Source organism: Paramisgurnus dabryanus, chromosome 20 (genome assembly GCF_030506205.2).
Source record: "Paramisgurnus dabryanus chromosome 20, PD_genome_1.1, whole genome shotgun sequence".
NCBI classification, from domain to species: domain Eukaryota; kingdom Metazoa; phylum Chordata; class Actinopteri; order Cypriniformes; family Cobitidae; genus Paramisgurnus; species Paramisgurnus dabryanus.
The window spans coordinates 28,196,237-28,219,922 of NC_133356.1; the positions used below are offsets into that span (position 1 = coordinate 28,196,237).

At 37.6% G+C, this 23,686-nt stretch overlaps 2 protein-coding genes across 4 annotated transcripts in view; one reads left to right on the forward strand and one right to left on the reverse strand.

Moving 5' to 3' along the window:
• Positions 1-23,686, reverse strand: part of dnph1 (2'-deoxynucleoside 5'-phosphate N-hydrolase 1) — a 58,086-nt gene that overhangs the window by 20,911 nt on the left and 13,489 nt on the right. The window lies entirely within an intron of this gene.
• The window catches only part of LOC135733075 (cullin-9), a 53,393-nt gene that overhangs the window by 18,961 nt on the left and 10,746 nt on the right, over positions 1-23,686 (forward strand). Inside the window, exons 8-31 of one of the 3 annotated variants that reach the window (XM_065251393.2) lie at positions 2,300-2,492; positions 2,716-2,917; positions 3,030-3,220; positions 3,296-3,492; positions 3,684-3,921; positions 4,023-4,128; positions 4,215-4,442; positions 5,138-5,228; positions 5,405-5,576; positions 6,185-6,290; positions 6,383-6,478; positions 8,179-8,354; positions 8,550-8,683; positions 12,536-12,721; positions 12,876-12,905; positions 13,321-13,451; positions 13,579-13,761; positions 15,350-15,504; positions 15,618-15,816; positions 16,365-16,536; positions 17,892-18,037; positions 18,147-18,276; positions 18,824-19,026; positions 19,604-19,860. In XM_065251393.2, the coding sequence (XP_065107465.1) occupies positions 2,300-2,492; positions 2,716-2,917; positions 3,030-3,220; positions 3,296-3,492; positions 3,684-3,921; positions 4,023-4,128; positions 4,215-4,442; positions 5,138-5,228; positions 5,405-5,576; positions 6,185-6,290; positions 6,383-6,478; positions 8,179-8,354; positions 8,550-8,683; positions 12,536-12,721; positions 12,876-12,905; positions 13,321-13,451; positions 13,579-13,761; positions 15,350-15,504; positions 15,618-15,816; positions 16,365-16,536; positions 17,892-18,037; positions 18,147-18,276; positions 18,824-19,026; positions 19,604-19,860 (3,922 nt within the window). The remainder of the gene's footprint in view (positions 1-2,299; positions 2,493-2,715; positions 2,918-3,029; positions 3,221-3,295; positions 3,493-3,683; positions 3,922-4,022; positions 4,129-4,214; positions 4,443-5,137; positions 5,229-5,404; positions 5,577-6,184; positions 6,291-6,382; positions 6,479-8,178; positions 8,355-8,549; positions 8,684-12,535; positions 12,722-12,875; positions 12,906-13,320; positions 13,452-13,578; positions 13,762-15,349; positions 15,505-15,617; positions 15,817-16,364; positions 16,537-17,891; positions 18,038-18,146; positions 18,277-18,823; positions 19,027-19,603; positions 19,861-23,686) is intronic. The other 2 variants (XM_065251397.2, XM_065251404.2) reach the window with 2 other exon arrangements.

Genomic DNA, 23,686 nt, shown 5'->3' on the forward strand with positions numbered 1-23,686 from the left:
AATAAACAAATAATAATAAAAATAATAATAATAATCTTACTTAATTCTGAACAAAAATGTAATTCAAAATAGTCTTGTATCGTGATGCGCATCGTATCGGGACCCTTGTATCGGGATACGTATCGTATCGGGGAATTGTTGGCGATACACAGCCCTAGTGAATATGCATGTCTACAGTGTACAAAGTGTATGTTGTGCAAACATATAAACATATATTTGCAGGCCGCCTCCAATAAAACTTGTGCATTCGGATGAAGGTAAATTTGTTGTGGTAATGTGAGGCTATAATTCAAAACACCTGGAAATCTGAAAAAGTGAAGAATACTTTGCCAGATAATATTAATTTAATAAATCCTATCACTGGAATAATATATTTTTTATTCCAAAGTAACAAACAAAACAGCTTGTATATCAATTTATTTCTTAACTGGTATTGTATGTCAGAATAATGAATATTTTGTTGTTATATCTTATGAAATGACTGTTGACAAAGTGCTGTTTATCTATGCATTTACTCACGCATTACCTGTATCAAACTGTGACAGCTCATGGAGGTAATAAATATCTAAATTAATGTCCGTTGATATTAATTAATGATTTGTTTTTTAGCTAAATAATGTTTATCTAGTAAATGTTAATATAACTTAAATCTTGTTAAAAGTTAGTTACATGCAGTAGCTGTGCTTCAGCCTTTAACCCGATGAGTGAAGTGAACAGCAATTTGAACATGATTTGACGAGGCTTTCCCATACGCATTCTTTCATGGCTGTTTCATTCATGTAAAACTATGTCGTTACTGCGACAGGATTTAATGGATCAGTCTATTGGCGCTTTTCCTTTGCATAGTACCCCACGGTTTAGTTTAGTTTGGGTCGTGTCAGCTCACCTCACTTTGGCTTGGTTAGCTTTTCCATTGAGTTTAGTAACACTTTGGAGTGGGAGGGATTATAGGCGTGTCGTTATATTTGCGCTGCCTACTGCTGTGACATCATACATGTGAGAGCATCATTGTACATTCCCATGCAAAAAAAAACATTCCCATACATTTATTTATTTATTCCGCCACAAAATTAAAATTGGCCACCACAAATAGATTTTTGCACATCGCGTTTATCACTTCCTCTGTCTCACATGACAGTTTCTTTTCAAACACCCATGGCGTCGGTCGACGGCCGCATTGAAGTTGCATTTAAGCATATAATGCTGACGTGCTCGTCGCGAATGTTCATCCACAAACTGCAAGTCTGGAAAAACTGCTATAGTGTCCCTGATTCTCAACCTGTGGATGTTTTTCATCGCTAAAAGGGAGTTTGGGAACTTATAGCAGAGCACAGATGAGAATATGTTTACTCAAGAAAAAAGTATCGGGTACTGAACTGCACCCAGTAGAAAAGCTCCCAAAAGTAAGCTGACCCAAACTAAACCATGGGGTACTATGCAATGGAAAAGCACCATATGTGAGTTTGTTTCTTTTTCTTAGCCAAGCTGCATAAATTGCATATCAGGCATTATAACACATCTCATATGTAAATAAATGGCTGTTATCTTCAAATATGTTGATTAATCTTAAGTCCTTTTTATAAGGTCGCCTTTAACGAGATGAAGTTCTTACTGGCTGTTAAAAGAGTAGGTACTGTATAGTATGGATCCTAGTATTATGAATACGATTCGGACATACTATATCTGCCATGTTGATACATCAAGTGACATACGTCGTCATCACATCATGTCACACCAGGGCGAAAACGACCGCATCGCTACTTTCGCCTTTCTTCTTCATTGCATAACTCCGCTCCTGGGGCATTATGGGATAGTAAAGTATCCATCGTATGCACGCTTCGAAATCTAACCAGAAGTAGTAGGTCATCCGGGTACATTTCACATACTGTTTTTGTAATACTACACAGTTTCGGACGCAGCAGTAGTCTCCTCTCGTTAACCACTGTGATGAAATAACAGTCCAGCATGCAATTTCCAAAAAGGCCACAAGATGGTGGTGTTTATTGGTCAATCCGATTTTAAAAACCGATACCCAATAATGGGAAAATTAAATATCTGGGAAAATCTCAGGAAACGGATATAACGGTCAATCTCTAGTGAGTTGTTTTGAACATGAACATTTCTGGCACAGAAAGCAGGCTATATTGTCACTTTAATTTTATTGTAATCATTAACAATGTAGATGATAGATTCATATTAACAAATGCTGAGAGAACCAATAAGTACCTCTTCTGTTATTGTATCTGGATTATGTTTGACATCTGCTGAGTGATTGTTTTGTGTGTGCTGTTGATTTCAGTGTTCAGCAGTCCAAAGGTGCAGGGTAAAAAGAGCTCTCTGGAGAAGATCGGTGAGGTGGTGGACATCATGAGGAAGAGCAGCTCAGACTCAGGACTGCAGCTGGCCGGCATCAAGGTCATCAGTAAGATTTTGGAGGAGGAGGGACCTCAGGAGAGAAGCACCCTCAGATCAGACTCTGCACAAAGCGTCCGGTGAGACCCCGCATTACAGACTAAAAGCACTCAAGGCCTGACCTGAAAGTAGAGGTTTTGCAAGTGTGAAGGGAATAAAGGGCTACTTATGTTTACTGATTGTGATTATTAGGTATATGAAGATATAAAAACATTATCTGTACTGTATATTTTTTTTGTTAAAATAGTGTTTTAGTGTTCAATTGATTTATAGAGATCTGAAATGTTTTTCTCTCGCATGCAGTGAAAAAGTGTTGAAGATGCTGGTGGAGATGATTGGCAGTCAGCCCAAGCAGAACGCAGTGATTGCGCTGTTGCTGACACACAGTTTCATGCTAAAATATGAGTGGAGGGTCTCCTTCGCCACAGAAGGCGGTGTTAAAGCTATCTTGTCCTGCATGCAGGAGTATCCTACCTGTATACAGGTGCAGCAGATCGCACTGGCGGTGAGTGTCATGTGACATCCATATGTCTTTTCTTTGCCTTTAGTCACTCCTCTAAAATGTTCATCTTGTCCAAATTCAGAAATAGTCTGACATGCATTTTGTTCTCTCACAGACTCTGAAGGTCATAACAGGTGCCAGTAAGCATGACCCCTGCAGTGTAGGTGGCTGTGTGCCCCTGTCCGAGTCTGGCACTCAGATGATGCTGGAGATCTTCGCAAGCATCGGCTCTGCCACACCAGAGGGCTCCAAAGGTCTCCTGTGTGCCATACCGTCTGCCATTGAACTCATGCTCAACACAACAGGGTGAGATTTTTGAAGGATGGTTATTTTAGAACCTGTTGCATTTTAGCTGATTTTAATATCGTGTTTTTTAAGCAGCTGTGGATTGTCTGTGCTAAATGGGCTGCTGGTCATCATCATGCTGATCTCTAGCCACAAAACCCTGGCGGAGCAGCTGGTCGCCTGCAATGTTAGTGCCACGCTGAAGAAGTGCCTTTCTGCGCCGAATCATCACAGCATGCTGGCCATCATCGCCCTCAACCACATCTCTATGGTCCACAAATTGGAGAAAAAAGGTGTCACTGTGCATTACCTTTTCTGCAAAATGTAACGTGCACAGTGAAAATCCAGTCAGTGAAAACACAGCTAAAGTGTCTAAAAAGTCACAATGATTCTTTGCCTTTGTAATTCGCAGCATGTTAATGATATGTCTTGGATTTGGATCACAAGGGTTTTGGATTACACACCGCTGTCTTTGTTTCTGTAGAGTCTAAAGACGATCATGACTTTAAAGACACAGAACTAAAGATGCTGGTGGTGAGTCTGAAGGAAATGTCAGCCACTAAAGAGGTCATACTGACTCTGGAACAGTTGCTCTGCGACGACACCTCCCAGCTGGAGAAAGAGAGAAATGAAGTGACCCACAGTAGAGATACCTTTCAAGACCTCATTCGACTCATTGACCAGCACAGAGTGGACCGTGCTGTACAGCTCTCTATCCTTAGGTAAACCCTTATCATGACAACACCCTTGTCCCGTTTGAACCCCATATGACTTTGTTTGTGTTTTAAAGTGTTAACTATGGTAACTATTTCCCCCTCAACAGGATTTTGAACAAGTTTCTGGATAACTACAAGGAGGATCTGCTGCCGTGGCATGAGAGCATCGAGCCGTGTCTGTCATCTATGACGGCCTTTATCAGCGACAGAGATGTGCGTTCGTCTTCATCACGTAGCATTTCATCGTCAAATGTCATCATACCGACAGGTTTTAACATTTCATCTGTCACCTCGCTTAGGTCGTACAGCAGTTCATATGCTTCCTGCACCGACTCGCGTCTCTGAACAAAGACTACGCTGTTGTGATGTGCCGTCTTGGCACCAAAGATGCCCTTCTGAAAGCCATGGACAAACACAGCACCAACCTGCTCAAGGTCACAGAGCTGCGAGACCTGATCAATGATTGTGAGAAATACGCCAGTCTCTACAAGAAAATGACCACCAGTGTGCTGGCAGGATGCATACAGGTACAAATGAGCCAAAAAATCATTTCAGTTGCTTAATCTGATTTGTTAATATCCTACATGAAGTTGTATGAATCAGCAGAAATGCACCATGTGGTAAAATGGCGGATATGTGCAGGAACGTTTATTTTTGGATACATAGGGATTCTCCTGTGACATCATCATGATATGTGCCGTCTGATTTCATTCTTGTGTTGCATAAAGTGTTCAGTACATGTTATGTTTCAGTGTAATTTCGTTAAAGAGTAACTAAACCCTAAACCAACTTTTTTTAGTTAATGATCTGTGAGAATGGGGCTTTATTAGTGCTGTTTATTGATTTTAGTACGTTTTTTGACATTTGGATATAAAGTGTTTCAATACTACAATATATGGTGTAAAAACGTCTGAGTGCTGCCCTCTTCAGGTTGAACGGTGGCTACTGCAGTTGAATTTTCCTATTGGATGGTGGGTCCAAAAAATGACTCGTGACGTAAGCAGGTTCAAAATCACCACGCCCTAGTTACGATCTCACCACACACTTAGTTCATCCCCTCTATCTCCTTGGGATCTGCCCACTTTTCTTGCATTTTTCAAATATTGCCAGTGGGTGGAGTCATGCTCTGACCAGGGGTTTAGTTACTCTTTAAATTATTTGCAGATTTTTCTACATTTTTTAGCTTGTCATTAAAATTTTGTTTACATATTTGTTTCACCAGATGGTTCTTGGTCAGATTGAAGAGCACCGACGCAGCCATCAGCCTATTAACATTCCCTTCTTTGATGTGTTCCTGAGGAACCTGTGCCAAGGTCAGTGTCTGAATGACTGTTAATGTTAAATTATGTTTTGTAATCTCGAAGGGTCACCTGCATGCTAAAGTTAGCTGCTAGTTACAAACTTCAAACTTTGCTGCAGTTGTGGCGTCTATTCCAGTAAGTTGCTTAACCTGGTGCATTGGTTAATTTTGATGCATTGTTTTCTACAGGCTCCAGTGTTGAACTAAAGGAGGATAAATGCTGGGAGAAGGTGGAGGTCTCCTCCAATCACCATCGAGCCAACAAGCTGACAGACAAAAACCCCAAAACCTACTGGGAATCCAACGGCTGCACAGGCTCTCATTTCATCAACCTTTACATGCACAAGGGTGTCATCATCAGGTAAACTGGCTTAAGGGTTTGTCATAAACATAAGCTTTATGCAGATGTTGATATTTTTATTGCTATGGATTTTGGTGACAGATTCCTAAGGCCGATTTAATCATAAATAACAAACTTGACTCTTGAGGCAGCCTCCGACATGATCGCTGCAATAGCCAATAAAAGCATGCAAGCTTCAATCGGATGTTGCGTGCTTTTATAGCTGAATTAACACACCCACAAACATGACTTGATAGACGAGTATCGAGAAATAATATTGATTTGGACAACTGTGATACAAGTGCTTTTATAATGTGTCATGCAAGAACAACCACATTTGTTTTTCTCAAGCCATGTTGATCTTGCATTTCTGTGAGATCTCGCGTCACTTTGAAATCATTTCTTCAGTCATCACGTGTGTGATCTCACGATCTGGTCAAATCCTCCAGTGTGTGTGCTGTCCTTACGTCTGTTGTCGCCAATAGATTTAAAATCGTTCAAGATGTAAAAATCATCCAGTGTGTCCCAGGCATTAAATGTTAATCTGTATGAAACAAATTGTTGTATGGCTATGATAAAATGCTGTTTTATTTGTGGCAAACCAAGAACCCAGTTTTCTTAATTGACAGGCAGATGACGGTGTTGGTGGCCAGCGAGGATTCCAGCTATATGCCGGCTCGTATTGTTGTTCTGGGAGGAGATGATCCCACAAATATCAATACTGAACTCAACACTGTGAGAAAACTCATCTTATTCATTCTTGCAGAAGCAAAAATTAAGAGATGCATGTAATGATGACTCACGCTTTGTTTTCGTATGTTGAACAGGTGAATGTGCCACCCTCAGCCAGTCATGTGGTTCTGCTGGAGAACATGACCCGCTTCTGGCCCATCATTCAGATCCGAATCAAAAGATGTCAACAGGTCAGACATCTTCAATGAGAAGAGTACTCCTTGTTATAGCACATTTAAAACAGTCTTTGCTTGCTTTGTCAACATAAAACCCTCTTTACCTTAAAGGATTACTCCACTTTCATAAAAAAATCTTCTATTGTATGTTTATTTATTTAAAGAAAAACATTTTCTGGAAGGCATTAAACTTTGGTGAAAATCATGAAAAATGCTGGCGCTGGCTGGCAACTTTTTAAAAAAACGCTGGCGGTGAAAGAGTTAACAATTCCAACCGAAGCATAAGGTGGTTCTTATCTAGCAAAATGATGTACATTTTTGTTAACAAAAATATGTACTTTTAAACCACAACTTCTCGTGCCACGTGTTATGTAATCACGTCAAAAGGTCATGTGTTACATATGTATAATGCACACTTGCAGACCATTTTAAACAATAAACTGACACAAAAACATTAAGTATAATTTCACATACAAAGTCTGAACGCTCTTTTTTTTCACACTTGTTAACACTGTAGGGGTAGTTTTGCATACGTCATACCTTTCGATGTGATTACATAATATGTTAGGTGACAGGAAGTTTTGGTTCAAAGTACATATTTTTTGTTTTTTGAAAATTATGATCGTATCATTAGATACGACCCTTATGCCTCGGTTGGGATCATTTAGAGACCTTTAAAGCTGCATTGTAATGCAATTTTAATTTTAAACTGCATTGAACTGTAGAGGTTCAGGTCCAATAGGGTGATTCTCACGAAATCCAGATTTAGAAGGTGTCCAGCATCAGAATTTTTAAAAAGCCCTTGAAGACACTTTTTAGAGGATTTAAAAAATATTTCTTATAGAATTATTTTAATTTTTTAGATTATCATTATCAAAAATTATCATTACCGCAACATGATATTATATTAAATATATTCATTTACAAACTCATGTTTCAGTAATGAGAACTAAAAAGTTGTCTAGGTACTATGACAAACAAAATTTTAACTTTTATCTGGAGAGAAAAAATAAGAACTGCTTTCCTGGTAGCCATATTGAGTGTGACAGTCAATTATGTCCCTTCCAACAAATTTTTTTTACATTTTTAGTTCCTTGAGGGCTTAAACAATGACTGAAAATTGTTGCGGAGGATGAGAAAATTGGTCTTGGACACATTTATATTTCTTACTATTCTCTCTACATTTACCAATGATCACCAAATACCACATGTTTCTTTACTGTAAATGTTTATAGTATAACATGCACTGAAGCTTTTTATTTTTTAGATTTTTTTATAATATTTTAATGTCAAAGAACCCAAATCCAGTCATGGACACGTTGCGGTAATGAAAAGTTTCCCCTTAAATGTGGAAAAAACAAAAAAATTGGTTTGTATGATGTCATTTGAAATCATGTGCAAAATAGTACATGAAGAGATGTTTGTAACTGTATGCTTCTTATTTTGATAGCATTTACTTTTATTATCAAAATGTTTCATGACAACTCCTAAGTCTAATTTCGTGAGAATCACCCAATAAAGTCCATTAAATTGAGAAAAATCCTGGAACGGTTTCCTAAAAAAAAAACGTAATTTCTTCTCGACAGAACAAAGAAAGACATTAATTATGTAATTTATCAGAATTATTATCAACATCTTGGATTATCTGGATTTTTTTATGACATATCAATTCATCTATGTACAGCAAACAAATTGTGTTACCTTCCTGTAAACAGGGTGGCATTGATACGAGAGTGCACGGGTTTGAGGTTCTTGGGCCAAAGCCCACGTTCTGGCCAGTGTTTAAAGAGCAACTGTGTTGCCGCACGTATCTCTTCTATACTACAAAAGCTCACACCTGGTGCCAAGAGATCCTGGAGGAAAAGAATCAGCTGCTGCAGCTTTTTAACAAGTGAGACCTTCTGCTATTGCTTGATTTCATTTACAGGGCAGATATATAGCGGGTAAGGTCTTGTTGTTGAATATTTTCCAGCAGTCTTACAGTGGTAGTGTTTCGGCCGCTGCCAAATAAATGAGTACTGTGTTCTAGATGGTGAACCTTGGTGGATGGTTTCACGCTTCTTAATAAGCTTTCTCTGGGGTTTAGGTTAAACAGTGCCCTAAGACACGAGCAGATGTTTGCTGATCGTTTTCTGCCTGATGCTGAGGCGTCAGAGGCCTTAGGTCGGACCTGCTGGGAAGCCCTCATCACCCCCATTATACAGAGCATCACTATCTCAGGTAACCTGCGGTTGTGGGATGCACTACACTGTAAGTCTCATATACAAACACAATCTTGAAAGTTGTGTAAAATCAGCCAGCATTTGCCTAAAGCTGGCTGTATACGTTTGCATAGGACCTATGCCGTAGACTTTACGCCGTAGGCTACGCGGCAGTTTTCATTTATACTTCTGCATCATTGTTCGGCTCGATGTGCGTTACACATGCAAATGGCTAGTAGGCAATGTCCACGGGATGCTACAGTATTGAGTCAAAAACCAAAGAAGCGGATTGTTTACTGTTTTAGAGAAGCGTCAGCAGTGATGGAGATAATCAGACTTTTGTTGCAACCTGAGCTGTTAAATACCCCTCAATGTGGTCCATCATTGTTTTTACTGTCGCAAGCAGAAATGTGTACAAGGAAATGTGCTGTAGATCTTTTTGTCCTGAGGGAGGGGTTCTAGCAGACCAATCACAGCGGTTTGCATGGTAGTTACATTTTTGGAGAGGTGCACGTCAGGCTTACTTTGTAGGCCTGCAGGTTTCGCATCTCTGCATAGGCTGTCATACAATTGACGCAGAAGTATAAAGCTGGCTTTATACTTAACCGTAATAAGACCCTTGGGGTCAGTTCTACCCCCAAGCCACTTTTCTTTAGTTTAAAAACATGGTTCCCTTCATTTCAGTGGGATAAAATTTTGTGAGTTTTCCAAATTACCTGTCAAGATTCATATAAAAAAAACTGGGCTCGATTCGGTCGTTCTAAAGAGGCGTAAAAAAATTTACTTAATTAGTCCCTTTGGGGGTAAAAATGACCCCAATTTAAATGAATGGGAAATGCAAAAAAATTGTCAAAAAAATCAATGCATCCAGAATAAAACTGAAAATTTTAACACAGAAAGGTAGGCCTGGTACTAGAGCACAAATGTTACATAGAAAATGCATGCTCAATCACACACACCCACAAACAGACACGCACAAACACACAAAGGTATGACTGCCACAGAGAGCATTTCTTATAGAATTTGGCAAAAAACAGCCAAAGATGTAAAATACTCACACACATACACACACACACGTGCGCATAGACACACACAAACAGAAAGACAAAGTCACACACAAACACAGACTCACACACAAAGACACAGTCAAACTTACACACACATAAAGACACACACACACACACAAACAGAAAGACAAAGTCACACACAAAACACAGACTCACACACAAAGACACAGTAAAACTTACACACACATAAAGACAAACATACACACACACACACACACACACACTTACATTCAGGCAAATTTCTGTGGCATTTTGTAAAAACATACATTTCAAAATGCATCAAAAACTTCTTCTATTTGAAATATTTTTTATTTTTAATGTCCTTTCTAATGTTTATATTAACATAAATGCACAAAATGTATCAATAAAGTAGTGATGTTAAGAAGTTGGCCACATTCAGTGAAATGAATGGGTCTCTATAAGTGATTTTTTCGTAAACTGTAACCATAAAACTGTTTTTTTCTAAACACTTAATGGCTGAATTCAACACATAACATCTAGATCAGCGGTTCTCAAACTTTTTTAGCGTGCGGCCTCCCTTGTGTACGACGCATTCCTTCGCGCCCCCCCCCAAAGAAAATTTATGACAAAAAACTGTTCTAAAACTCAACTTTTAATTAAACAAAACATATTAAATGATAGAAATTAGTGCTGTTGGTTAGTAGCCTTATTTTTGTAGGTTTAATTGCACAGAATTCATAATAAATTCATTTATTTTATAAAATGTCATAAAACTGGGGCCCCCCTGGCACCATCTCGCGCTCCCCAGTTTGAGAACCACTGATCTAGATCAATATCTAAAAACAATTTTAAATCAAATTTAGATCATAATTTATGTGAATTTTTCATAAAAATTTGATATTTTTAAGGCAGCGAATGAGGTAGTTGAGGAATTGAGTGGTAAAGGGGTATAAAAGTACTTCATATCTCCCAAAACACAGCATTAATGTATAGATGGAAAGTAAATAAAAAAAAAAATTATTATTTGTCTCATTAAAAATGTATATATTTTTTGTAATCACTCTTTTAATCTATCGGGTCATTTTTACCCCCAAGGGACCATAACGTATACAGGAAAATAGGGTCTTATGAGGGTTAATTCACCAGTTCTTAAAGTCCATGTAAAGTCAATCTTGAAAATTGTTTATGAACACATTATAAATGTTAGAAATGTATTGCTGAACATTTTCTTTTAATATTTATAAACATACAAATAAATCAAATAAAAAAACAGACTCTCTGCTTTCAAACAAACAATAAACAAACAAACAAACAAAACGAAAAAAAAAAAAAAAACGTTTCATCCTATCTGTATGTTTTTCCCTGCTTAAACTCTTAAATATGGGTATTTTTCTTCAAAAATAATTTTTTTTTCAGCAAAAAGCTGAAATAATTGCAAAGGAATTTTGTTAGAGATCAGATTCAGAATGATAATCAAAACATAAACGCAGTGTAAAAAAAAAATTGCTTCAGTTTTTTTATAAATTAGGGAAGTGCGTCATTTTGTGGATAATTTCGTTATCACAGATAACCCTAAAACCTCATCCGTAACACTTTTTTATGCAAATATTTTATCTTAAATGACGATATGTCTCGTCAATGGTGGTGAAAGAGTTAAAGGATTAGTCCATTTTCTTAAAAAAAATCCAGATAATTTACTCACCACCAAGTCATCCAAAATGTTGATGTCTTCCTTTGTTCAGTCGAGAAGAAATTATGTTTTTTGAGGAAAACATTGCAGGATTTTTCTCATTTTAATGGACTTTAAAAGAGCCCAACATTTAATACTTAACTCAACACTTAACAATTTTTTTACGGAGTTTCAAAGGACTCTAAATGATCCCAAACGAGGCATAAGGGTCTTATCTAGCGAAACGATTGTAATTTTTGACAAGAAAAATAAAAAATTTGCACTTTTAAACCACAACTTCTTGTCTAGATCCGGTCGTGATGCGTGATGTGACCCCACGCAATATGTCATGACGTCAAGAGGTCACAGAGGACGAACGCGAAACTACGCCCCAGTGTTTACAAGTGTTGAGAAAGAGGACCGTTCTGACGTTGTTTTATGTCAACTGATACTAATTAATGTCTTTGTGTCAGTTTATTGTTTACAATGTTCCGCAAATGTGCGTTTCATATATGTAACACGTGACCTCCCTACGTCACTACGCATTTACGTTAGGTCACGCAGGAAAGGACCTAGACAAGAAGTTGTGGTTTAAAAGTGCATATTTTTTATTTTTCTTGTCAAAAATGACAATCGTTTCGCTAGATAAGACCCTTATGCCTCGTTTGGGATCGTTTAGAGTCCTTTGAAACTCCGTTAAAAAACTGTTAAGTGTTGAGTTAAGTATTAAATGTTGGGCTCTATTAAAGTCCATTAAAATGAGAAAAATCCTGCAATGTTTTCCTCAAAAAACATAATTTCTTCTCGACTGAACAAAGAAAGACATCAACATTTTGGATGACATGGTGGTGAGTAGATAATCTGGATTTTTTTTTTAAGAAAATGGAATATTCCTTTAATGATGCACTTTTAAGCACTGTTTAATCCTTCACATGGCCCCCGCCCCAAACACAATCACGAGTATCCATTCAGGTTGGCGTTTTGTCCAGCATTTATACTTGGTTGGCTGGTTAAAAACACGTTTTTCTGTGGTGTCACAAACTCCGAAAAACATTTAATATCTGACTTTACATGTAATTTAAACATTAGCTAGCCATTCAACCATATTTTAGCTGATTCATTGTGTTTGGATTTTAATTTGTGATTTGTATTGACTTGATTTTCTGGTTAACAGAGACGTCTACTCTGAGCCCTCTGTCTTGGCTGCTCACTGAGTATTTAGAGAACGCTGAATCCTCCAGGAAATGTAAGACCTCAGCCTCCATCTTTAACTCTCGTGTACGGCGTCTCACTCATCTGCTCGTACATGTGGACACCAGTACGGTCGATACAGAGGAGCTTAAACCTCCCATTAAATCCAGTGAGTGACTTCAAAACAGTACAGAATAACTAAAGTCTGAAGTGCTGCTGCTGTGGGAGACTTGAAGATAAAGAGTCATACTTGTAGTGTTATTGTGGGATTTGTATTCTAATTGGTATAGCAGCACATTTCAAGGTATTTTTTTTGTTTTCAGAAGGTATCAACAGAAGCAGAGATTTGAAGAGTAAGTAATAGTGTAGAACCTAATGTTGTTTCATTTTGACCTCGTTGTTGTATTTTGCAGCACCCCATCCATCTGCTCTGCCCAACTCCAAACTAACCATAACAAATAGCTATTTTTTCATAATCTTTATTTGTTTATTTCTGCTTTTGTATGAATATTTTAATTCTGTTGAAATTTCCATTTGAATTGCTGGTAGGGCTGCACAATTGGTATAAAAAGATTTTTGTTTTATTTATCTTTATTACGTACCAGGGATGGGGCACATTCAAATATCACTTTGTAGTTTAATTGTGCAGCCCTTATTGCTGGCACTTGATTTCAGTTTTGCCTTTATTGTGGTTTGTAGGCCATATTGTATGTTTTTGATTGAATCTTCTCAATGTCATTTTATTTAAGTGCTTTTATTGTTTTACAGATGGGAAAGATGGAAAGAATAAAGAAACCACTTCAGTAAACTCATCATCTTCCTCTTCCAAACCCAAAGTAAAGAATACTAGCAGCATCGCTGGCATTGCTCTCTGCTGGCAAGGTGTCGTTCAGCGACAGGTTAGACGAATATCAATGTGAAATGGCCTGTTTAACCCTATATACTCAGGCACAGAGTGAATTACTGCAAAATCTCTCTTTTAAAAGTGATAAAAAAGTATTATGTCTATGCTCTGGTTGTTTCTAGGTAAAGAGTTTCTTGGATTTGACATGCAGCCTTCCTGATTTCGGAGAGCGCTACAGGAACATGTTCTTACGGCTGAAGAATGCGATGGAGGAACTGTTCGGGCAGCACACAGCTTTTGTGCTGGCGCTCCGCCAGGGCTTTTCTGCTGCCCTGCTTCAGCTCTCCATCCTCACCGCTATGCATGTGAGTCAGCAACCAGGCAATCTGAACAGAAAAAATCATGGAAAAGATGCGTAAAAATAGAGAATGTAAATTTTGTTTATAGGTTGAGTAATTTTTCCAAGTGCGGCCCTTCATTTCTAAACCTGAAGTCTTAAAATTGGCCAGGCCATGCTCTAGCATCTGAAAAGCCATGTCCCCGAAATTATGAAAAAAAGCTTGTAAGCTGCGCCTGAAATCAGACACTTGTTTGATCCTTTACTAAATGTAGTTATTATGTTTTGTATGACACACAGTACACTATGTATGGGGTAAGAAACAATTCAGACATTGTAAATCTGTTTCCTTTGGGGTGAATGAAGTCTGATATTGCATTACTCTGACTGCTACAGCACACCCACAAACACGATAGCACAGCACGATAGCCAGTAATAGGAATAAAGGTGTTACAAATGACGTTGCTTTTTTCAGTAATGAGTAATCGAACGAAATACTATTTCCCCTTGGACACATAACTGATGATGTTGACAAATGTGGTGCTTGCAAGCTGTCAAATGTGGCTTTTCCAGACTGTGTCATAAATGAAACATTATTGGTTATTTAAAAAATAAGGGAGGGTCTACTTGATAGTTCCAGACTGACTTCCTGTTTCAGTTGCAAAGATGCATCAAATAATGTTAGCGTTAATTTTGTCAGACGAGACTAAATATGTTCGGTAACAACCTTTTTTTCATGACTAAGACGAGACGATGACGAGACAGCACAGATGTCCAAAAACACTGACTAAAACTAAATTAACATGCATTAATGTTGACAACAAAAAGATGAGATGAAAAAGTTTTGCATAAAATAAAAACAAAGATAAAATCTCTCTTCATTTTCGTCTACAATCATCTAGACTAGAGATAGAATATTCAGCTGTTACGTTACGCCTTCAAAATACACTGAATGAGTTTGCGCTGTTGCTCAAGTTAGTACAGGTCTCATACTCCACGAAACTACATCGAGCAAGAAGACAACACACATAGATAGCGAACATGAGCGACGAGCGCTGACATCCTTTGTGAATGTTTATCTTAAATTAGAAAACCAGACACGTTTAACAAAGTTGCATTCAACAAAAATCATTCAACGTTCAACAAATTTTGTCAGGTGATTATGACATTTAACCAAGATTTGAGATGTGTGAAACACTATTTGACTGATATGGCTATCAGAAATGATCTCAGAAATAATTTATTTAAAAAAAGACAAAAATGTTTTAACTAAAACTTGATATATTGAGTTTTCTAAAACTAGACTAAAATGACAAGACTTTTAGAGTAAAACTTGACCAAGATACCATGAGTTGTCTTTTGACTAAAACTAGTCTAAAATGATGAGACTTTTAGTCGACTAAGACTGAATATGACTAAAACTAACAAGGACATCATTTGGCACAAGACTAAAACTAAATTAAAAATAGGTGACAAAATTAACACTAAATAATGTTGCATGTTTAAGGGCATTTCTTTGGGACTTTCAATTCATACCTTCGAACTAGTATCAATATTATTCCCAGACGGCAAGCAGTAATTTTCATGAACCATAATTGATTTTTTTTCCTTTTAAGGTAAGTGAACGGTTTGCACAGTACATAGACAAGATGATCCAGGAGAGTGGAGTGGACTCTAACGTGGACACATTGAGCCAGCTGCAGCAGTTCCTGGAGCCCATGCTCTTCCTGTCGGGTCTGGAGCTCGCCAACACCTTTGAGCACTTTTACAGGTATCACGACTTGTGCTAGCTGGTATGGGTAGTAATAGTAAGACAGTTTAATGTAGGGAAAATGCCAAGTGGTGAATTTTTTAATAAATCAAGTTATTTCTTGCTGTCTTCAGGTATTATCTGGGTGATCGTCTTTTGGGTCAGGGAAGGGTGTGGCTTGAGAGCGCTGTGGTGGAGCAGATCGGGACCTGCTTCCCAAACCGATTTCCCCAGCAGATGCTCAGCAGCCTCAATGGGTCGGAGGAGCTTCAGCAGGAGTTTCATCTGTATCGTCTACAGCAGCTGGACAAAAATCTAGAGAACTTTGAGGAGGTGAGAGTGATGTCTTAAGGGCGCGTGCACAACAAAGCTTTTAAACATGGCTGAAACACAGGTGGACTCCTACCTCCAGCATTTTTTCAGCCGACTGTCACCTTTCTTCAGCTGAGCGCTGTGGTAGCTGTGATACTTCTGTTTTGTTTATCAGTTGTTGTACCATGTGCCGGTTGGTTGTTATGATATTTGTCTCGCCCCTCCTCCACTGTGATTGGACGGTCGTGTGAGAACTGACATTGGTGAGCTGAGCTTTTCACCCAAAGTTGAATATTTTTAAACTCTCTACGCTAGCAGCTGGCTTTTTTGAAAAACAGCGCGCTTCCATTGGAAGACATATGCCTGCCGCTGGCATCCAAGCTTTGGTGTGCATGCCCACTTATGTAAGAGATGCTCAACTTCGTGCTCAACTTAATAACCATAAATGTGACGTGCTCTTTAAGACATTGTATGACTCGTTTTTAAGTTTTCAATCAAGGGTGTTTCTCACTAATGACGACGGTATAACTCATGTTTTAAATGTTTTGTGTTTGTTTGTGTGCCATCAGATGATGGATGAGGATGTGTCTGAGCCTGAAGAAGAGAGTGATGTGAAAGTGTTGGTCTTATCTCCACGTTGCTGGGCTGTGTCAGCTCCTTGCTACATGGAGGATCCTAGCAAACACTTCCCCTCTCAACTCTGCAGATACCTGGCTGGGTTTACTGAGTTCTACACTAACAGTTAGTTCAGATTTAACTACATTCAACTATGATATGATGTGTTTTGTGGTGCCTAACCTGATGTAGCTGTGAAAGGGGATGTTTTGCTTGACAAACATCTGTGTTATGCAAAACTGGTCACATCACTTCCTGTTTAGAGTCTTTTGCGTGTGCTTCATGAAATAAAGATGTTTAAAGGATTAGTCCATTTAAAAAAAAAAAATCCAGATAATTTACTCACCACCATGTCATCCAAAATGTTGATGTCAAGAAGAAATGTGGTTTTTGAGGAAAATATTTTAATGGACTTTAATAGACCCCAACACTTAACAGTTTTAATGCAGTTTCAAAGGGCTCTAAACAATCACAAACGAGGCATAAGGGTCTTATCTAGTGAACCCATTGTCATTTTTGGGATAAAAATAAAAATATGCACTTCAAAAACCACAACTTGTCTTCCTCCAGTCTTGTGACCCACCAGCGTGACCTCACGTAATTGCGTAATGACTTGGAAAGGTCACGTGTTACATATATGAAACGCACATTTGTGGACCATTTTAAACAATAAACTGACACACAGACAATAATTAGTATCATTACACATACAACAACCTCAGAACGGTCCTCTATCTACACATTTGTAAACACTGGGGTGTAGTTTTACAGACGTCAGCCGGGACCTCTTGATGTAATGACGTATTACGTGAGGTCGCGCTGGCTCGTCACACAGCCGGAGGAAGAAGAGATGTTGTGGTTTAAAAGTGAATTTTTTTATTCTTGCCAAAAATGACAATTGTTACCCTAGATAAGACCCTTATGTCTCTTTTGGGATTGTTTAAAGTCCTTTGAAACTGCAATTTTAAACTGCATTAAAACTGTTAAGTGTTGGGGTCTATAAAAGTCCATTAAAATGAGAAAAATCCTGGAATGTTTTTATCAAAAATCATAATTTCTCCTCGACTGAACAAAGAAAAAAATTGAAATGTATTTTTTTTATTCTTTAAAATAAGTAGTTTTTTGCTACTTTCACTCAGCTCTCAATTGTTTTATGAAATGAAAATTATTCTTGGACAACCTTCTATATCCAGTCATCTACATTTTATATTATATCCATTCATTTAGCTTTTATCCAAAGTGTAATCCCAATCACAGACTCTTGGAAAGATCATTGAAACCCATGAAAATTCATTGGCTAAGAAATGATGTATAAACCCTTCATTCTCATATTTACACTAAATCTGATTGGTTTATAGTAGTTTTGCTTCAACAAGGATATTGATTTAGGCACATGTTATTTTTTAAACTTCTTTTCTTCCCATCTAAAAGTTATTGCATTTGTCCATTAATATGCATTATAATGTATATCTGCTGTGTAGGTCAGTGCATGTATAGCCTCAGTCACAGTAAGCCCAGGAGGCTGCAGTGGACCTGGCTCGGCCATGCAGAGCTTCACTACGGCTCCTGTACGCTCTACGTCTCCACGCTGCAGATGTACATCCTGCTACAATTCAACCAACAGGAGGTTTGTCTCTAAACGCACACTTCAAAGATGTCAAGCTTACAAGCCAAAACTATGTTTGCAGGCTTATGTACGGCATACTAGTACTTCACTTTTTGCCTCTGTTGTACAGGATGTTAGTGTGGAGGCTCTACAGCAGACCACCGGTCTCTCTCCAGCCATGCTGACTCACGCTCTCAAACCTCTTACTGTGGAGAAGGGTGTTCTCATTCAATCCGGCTGTAGCCAGGACCCCATGAAGGGTGAGCGGGCTGAATTGATTCTCTTGTTAATGTGATGTCACACAAACAAAGCTCCGCCCACAGCCACTCATTGACTGGTTCATTTAACCCAAAGGTTTTTCTTAATGTCTTTTTTTAGCACGTTGTGGCGCTAATGAGTTATTGTCTAAAACTGTATTCAAAGGAATCAGATCTATTTTTAACCAAAAGTGCTCACTGTCTGTTGGTAGCTCTTTTGCAATTAAAGGAACAGACATGAAGCTTTATTGCTCCCATTCAAATAGGGGCATTTTGGACATGCTATAATAAATGATCTGTGTGGTATTTTGAGCTGAACTTCACAGATACATTCTAGGCACACCAGAAACTTGTATTACATATTGTAAAATTGAACATAATATGTGCACTTTATGATACATTAGGTGAAATGTATTTTAAAGGTTGCTGAATTGAATTGCTGTCGTTCTAGATTTACAAATGAATTTTTTTAATAGAATTGCAAAGCATTTACATCATTAAACAATCGTAAACCAACAGGGATCTGTATGAACTCTGATTCACTTTCTAGGGGTCCTGAAACTGAACAAGAGGTCCCTGTCGCAGAGTTCAGACAGACGCGTTCACCATTTCCTGCTTCCTAAGCAGACATACCTTAATGTGGATGAAGATGCTGCTATCACGCTGGAGAGGAAGAGGAACTACGTCTACTGTGTCATTGTCCAAATCATGAAGAATGAGAAGGAGATGCATATTGATAATTTGGTGTTTAAGGTAAAGTCTTCAGGAGTATTGAAAATATGACGTTTAAAGTATAACGGTACATTCACACGGGATAGAAGCGTTAACACTTGACGTAAGGCTTGCCTGAAGCGTGGCCAACACCATGGCCGCTAAACATGCTCCGGCACCAGCATTTTTTATGAGTTTCACAAAAGTTTGATGCCTTCCAGAAAATGTTCTTCGTTAAATATATAAACATACAATATATTGAATGAAAGAACAGACCCTCTGCTTTCAAAAAAAAAAGTTTCATCATACCTTCATTTGTTCTCTTTTTATCACCTCTCAAATATAGGTAGGTTTTTTCAAAATTTTTTGTAAAGGACTTTTGATAGAGATCAGATTCAGAGCGATAATCAAAACACACAAGAGTTTGACCCTAAGGGAATGCTTACCTTAATTTTATAAGTAAATTTGAAGGTATTGGACCTGGAAAGTCCTTGACAGGCCCTTGAATTTGAAGTTAACTAAGGTGTGGGAACCCTGTGTATATAAAGTACTAACAATGTATTTAACAGTGTAATTTCAAGCTGGAATTAATGCTAGAAATGTTCTGCATATGTTGCAGGTGTTGGACAGATGTCAGAAACAGGAGTCGATTCGTGGTGCTGCCTCGCTCCGTTTCAGCTGCAGCACGACCGATGTACTTTCCTGCATCATGCACGTCATTAATAAAGGGTACCTGCGCCGCAACGAAGAGAGCCCACACATCGTAGAGTTTTTAATGGAAGACCCCACCACACCCCGCAAGGGCCAGGCGCAGTTCTCCTTTAAGATAGACGTGAAGAAGAGCTCCGCGGGAGGCAGCGACAAGGCAGACACCAGGTGTGCTGATGACCCTTAACCTTTGATCTTTGAGCCTCGTAGGAGACGGAGAGTGGGAGATGTTTATGTCTTATGTCTGTTTAAAGCTCCCTATGCATGATGTTCTGTTCCATAAAGATATCATTCTTTGGCCAAATTCGAAGGGCAGGATTGCATGTATCCTTAAAATAAAAGGAAATCCCAGAATGCATTGCAATAAGCTGTATCCAAATGTAAATATTTGCCAAAAAAGAAAAGGTTTTGTTTCGTCATGAATGGAATCAAATATCAAGGGTCTTTAAATATCCTCAGGTTGCACTTAAAGGAATATTCCATTTTCTTAAAAGAAAAATCCAGATAATTTACTCACCACCATGTCATCCAAAATTTTGATGTCTTTCTCTGTTCAGTCCAGAAGAAATTATGTTTTTTGAGGACAACATTGCAGGATTTTTCTCATTTTAATGGACTTTAATAGATCCCAACAATTAACACTTAACTCAACACTTAACAGTTTTTTTCAACTGAGTTTCAAAGGACTCTAAACGATCCCAAACGAGGCATAAGGGTCTTATCTATTGTCATTTTTGACAATAAAAATAGCAAATATACACTTTTAAAGCACAACTTCTCGTCTAAATCCGGTCCAGCGCGACCTAACGTAAATGCGTAGTGACGTAGGGAGGTCACGTGTTACATATATAAAACTCACGTTTGCTGACTATTTTAAACAATAAACTGACACAAAGACATTAATTAGTATCAGTTGACATACAACAACGTCGGAACGGTCCTCTTTCTCAACACATAAACACTGGGGCGGAGTTTTGCGTTCGTCCTCTGTGACCTCTTGACGTCATGACGTATTGCGTGGGGTCACGTTGGCGCATTACGACCGGATCTAAACGAGAAGTTGTGGTTTAAAAGTGTATATTTGTTATTTTTCTTGTCAAAAATGAAAATCGTTTTGCTAGATAAGACCCTTATGCCTCGTTTGGGATCATTTAGAGTCCTTTGAAACTCCGTTGAAAAAAACTGTTACGTGTTGAGTTAAGTGTTAATTGTTGGTGTCTATTAAAGTCCATTAAAATGAGAAAAATCCTGGAATGTTTTCCTCAAAAAACATAATTTCTTCTCGACTGAACAAAGAAAGACATCAGCATTTTGGATGGCATGGTGGTGAGTAAATTATCTGGATTTTTCTTTTAAGAAAATGGAATATTCCTTTAAATGTTAGATGTTATTTCTGTGCCAAACAGAACTGTAAAAATCTCCCATTGGCTGGACAAACACGTAGCCCCACTATTATATAAATTCAGTCTCTGCGCTAAAACAGATTACAGTATATAACACTCTTTACATTTTAAGAGTTTGTTTTTTTATATCTCTTTTTAAAATTGAACACTTTGCGTTTATAAGCTGCAAAAAAAATTTCATAAATATGGTAGATATATTGCAAAAGGCAAATTGAGCAAATTTATATGTGCCAATATGTTTAACATATTAAAAATAAAGACCATTTAAAATCTTGTTTGTTGCTCATTTATTCTGTGCACAAAAGATTTATATAATAATAATATATTGAAAATTATGTAATTATAATTTTGAGTTAATGATTCAATAACTTTGCCTTCAATAACCTTTTGGCTAAACAGCTTTTCAAACTTGTTTAGAAAGACCCAGTTGGTATTTAAAATGCATTCATTGCAAAAGTTTTTTGTATTTATATTTTTAAGGTTCTTGATCACATTTAGTCAAAAAGGTTTAGGCATTTATACAGGGTTTCCGCGGGGTCTTAAATTTCAAAATAAAAATGTAAGGCCCTAAAAAAGTCTTACATTTGCTGTTCTAGGTCTTTAATAATTTTAAACCGGTTTTAATTGTCCTACGTCCATGTATCTCTAATTCTAATGCTGATTGAAATGCTCCCGCAGCGCATTCTTTTTTGAAAAAAAAAATATTGCTTGTCCCTGCGTATATGTATTTAACCGCAGTGATAGTTGAGATGCCTTTCATGTTACTATGACAATAAACATTACATTTACTGCCGCCAGCTAATAGATGACAAATGAGAGTTGTCCCTCCTCTCATACGTTTGCCAGTGTACTCTCGTTCAAGATGTGTGGTTCACTTGAAGATCCATAAAAACAAACCTGCACATAAATTAAACCAAGCCTTTTCCTTTTGCCCAAAAAATATTAATTTGCTGATTATTTCTTACAGTTCTGAATTAAAACTGAATTAAATGAAGCTTTTAATAAGTTCTTACTCTGTCTTTGTAAATATTTAAGTATTATATAATATACGAGGTCTTTCTCTCTGCCATGCATTAAAAGCCCACTGCTCACGTATCCTGTGCATTTGCCGTGCCAATGTCTCCTAAATTAAATTATTTATATTTTTGCCATAAAATATATTAACGCTATTGTTTTTTCTCAAGATCCACACAAGTAATGTATTTTGTAAGGTATGTTTCTAAGAAACTCCTTAAAGGTGGTGTGTGTAAAGTTTAGCAGCATCTCGGAGTGAGATTGCGAATTGCAACCAACAGCTCTCCCCTCAATTTTAAAACGCATATGGCAGCCGCCACAGGACAAACATGCCGTTATTTGAGACGGCGTAGGGGTAAAATGCACTTTGAAGAGCAGTTTGTCTGTAAAAACATGACTTCCATGTAAGGATACCAGCGATGTATGTAGATAAAACTGGCTCATTCTAAGATAATAAAAACAATAGAGTTCATTATGTTAGGTCTTTATACACCACTGATAATATAGTTATGTATATTATATTGTATTTTCGTCAAGAGATCCTTATAAAATGTACACAATGCACCTTTAAATGTCCTTATATAAATAAGACCTAGTTAGGGTGTAATCTACACCTTGTTCGGAAAACCACCACTTTATATTTTAAATTGTTATTTTAACAATTGATTATTTGGTTTTAATACTTAACTTTATTTGAACCAATTATTATTGTCTCATCATTATTGTCATTTTAAATGCTTTTGCCCACTTAAGTCTATTTTTATTACAAAAAAATCAGATTACTTGATCATCATTATTATCAATTACCAAAATTATTGTTATTGAAAACCCTAGATTGGTTAAACATTTCAAAAGGATGTGATTTCAGTTAAATAAAAAACAATTTTCTAATCATATATTTCATCATTAAGGATTTCTTAAAACTGAAAAACTGTCTCGTAATATCAGTAAAGTGTAAAAATCTTATCTTACTCGTCTTATGCCTGGCTCACACCACAGGATAATCGGGCCGAGAATCCGAGGGAAAATCGGGCAATGGACCTTGATCGGCTCCGAAGTTCGGCCCAGATTATCCTGTAATGTGAGACGTTTAAAAGTCTAAACTTACACCGTGCGATATGCTCTCAAGCAAATCGGGGCCGCCCCGATCTTATCAAACATGTTTGATATTTAGGATTTTAAATCCGCATAATTACGTCAGTACTTTCACAATAATCAATGAGAGACGGAGATGATTGACAGCTTTCGGGACCGCGAAACAAGCTGCAGTACGGGTAGACAGCGCAGCCGGAGAAATAGTTTGTGGAAGTTAATGTTTCATTCTACTTTCATTCCGCCACAACTGCAGCTCGTTGGGGCAGACAGGCGATTTAAAATATCGAAATGAATTCCTCGCTTGATTCACGTTGTTCACTCTTTTATAAACATTATCTAAAATATCTTAAAAACAACAGAACATGATGATGGTCAGTCACATCACGCACCTGCAGCTATTCTGTGTATAGAGGAAATTTAATAAAATAAATAGGCATACACGAAATATGTTGCACTTAAATAATTAGCATATTAACAAAACG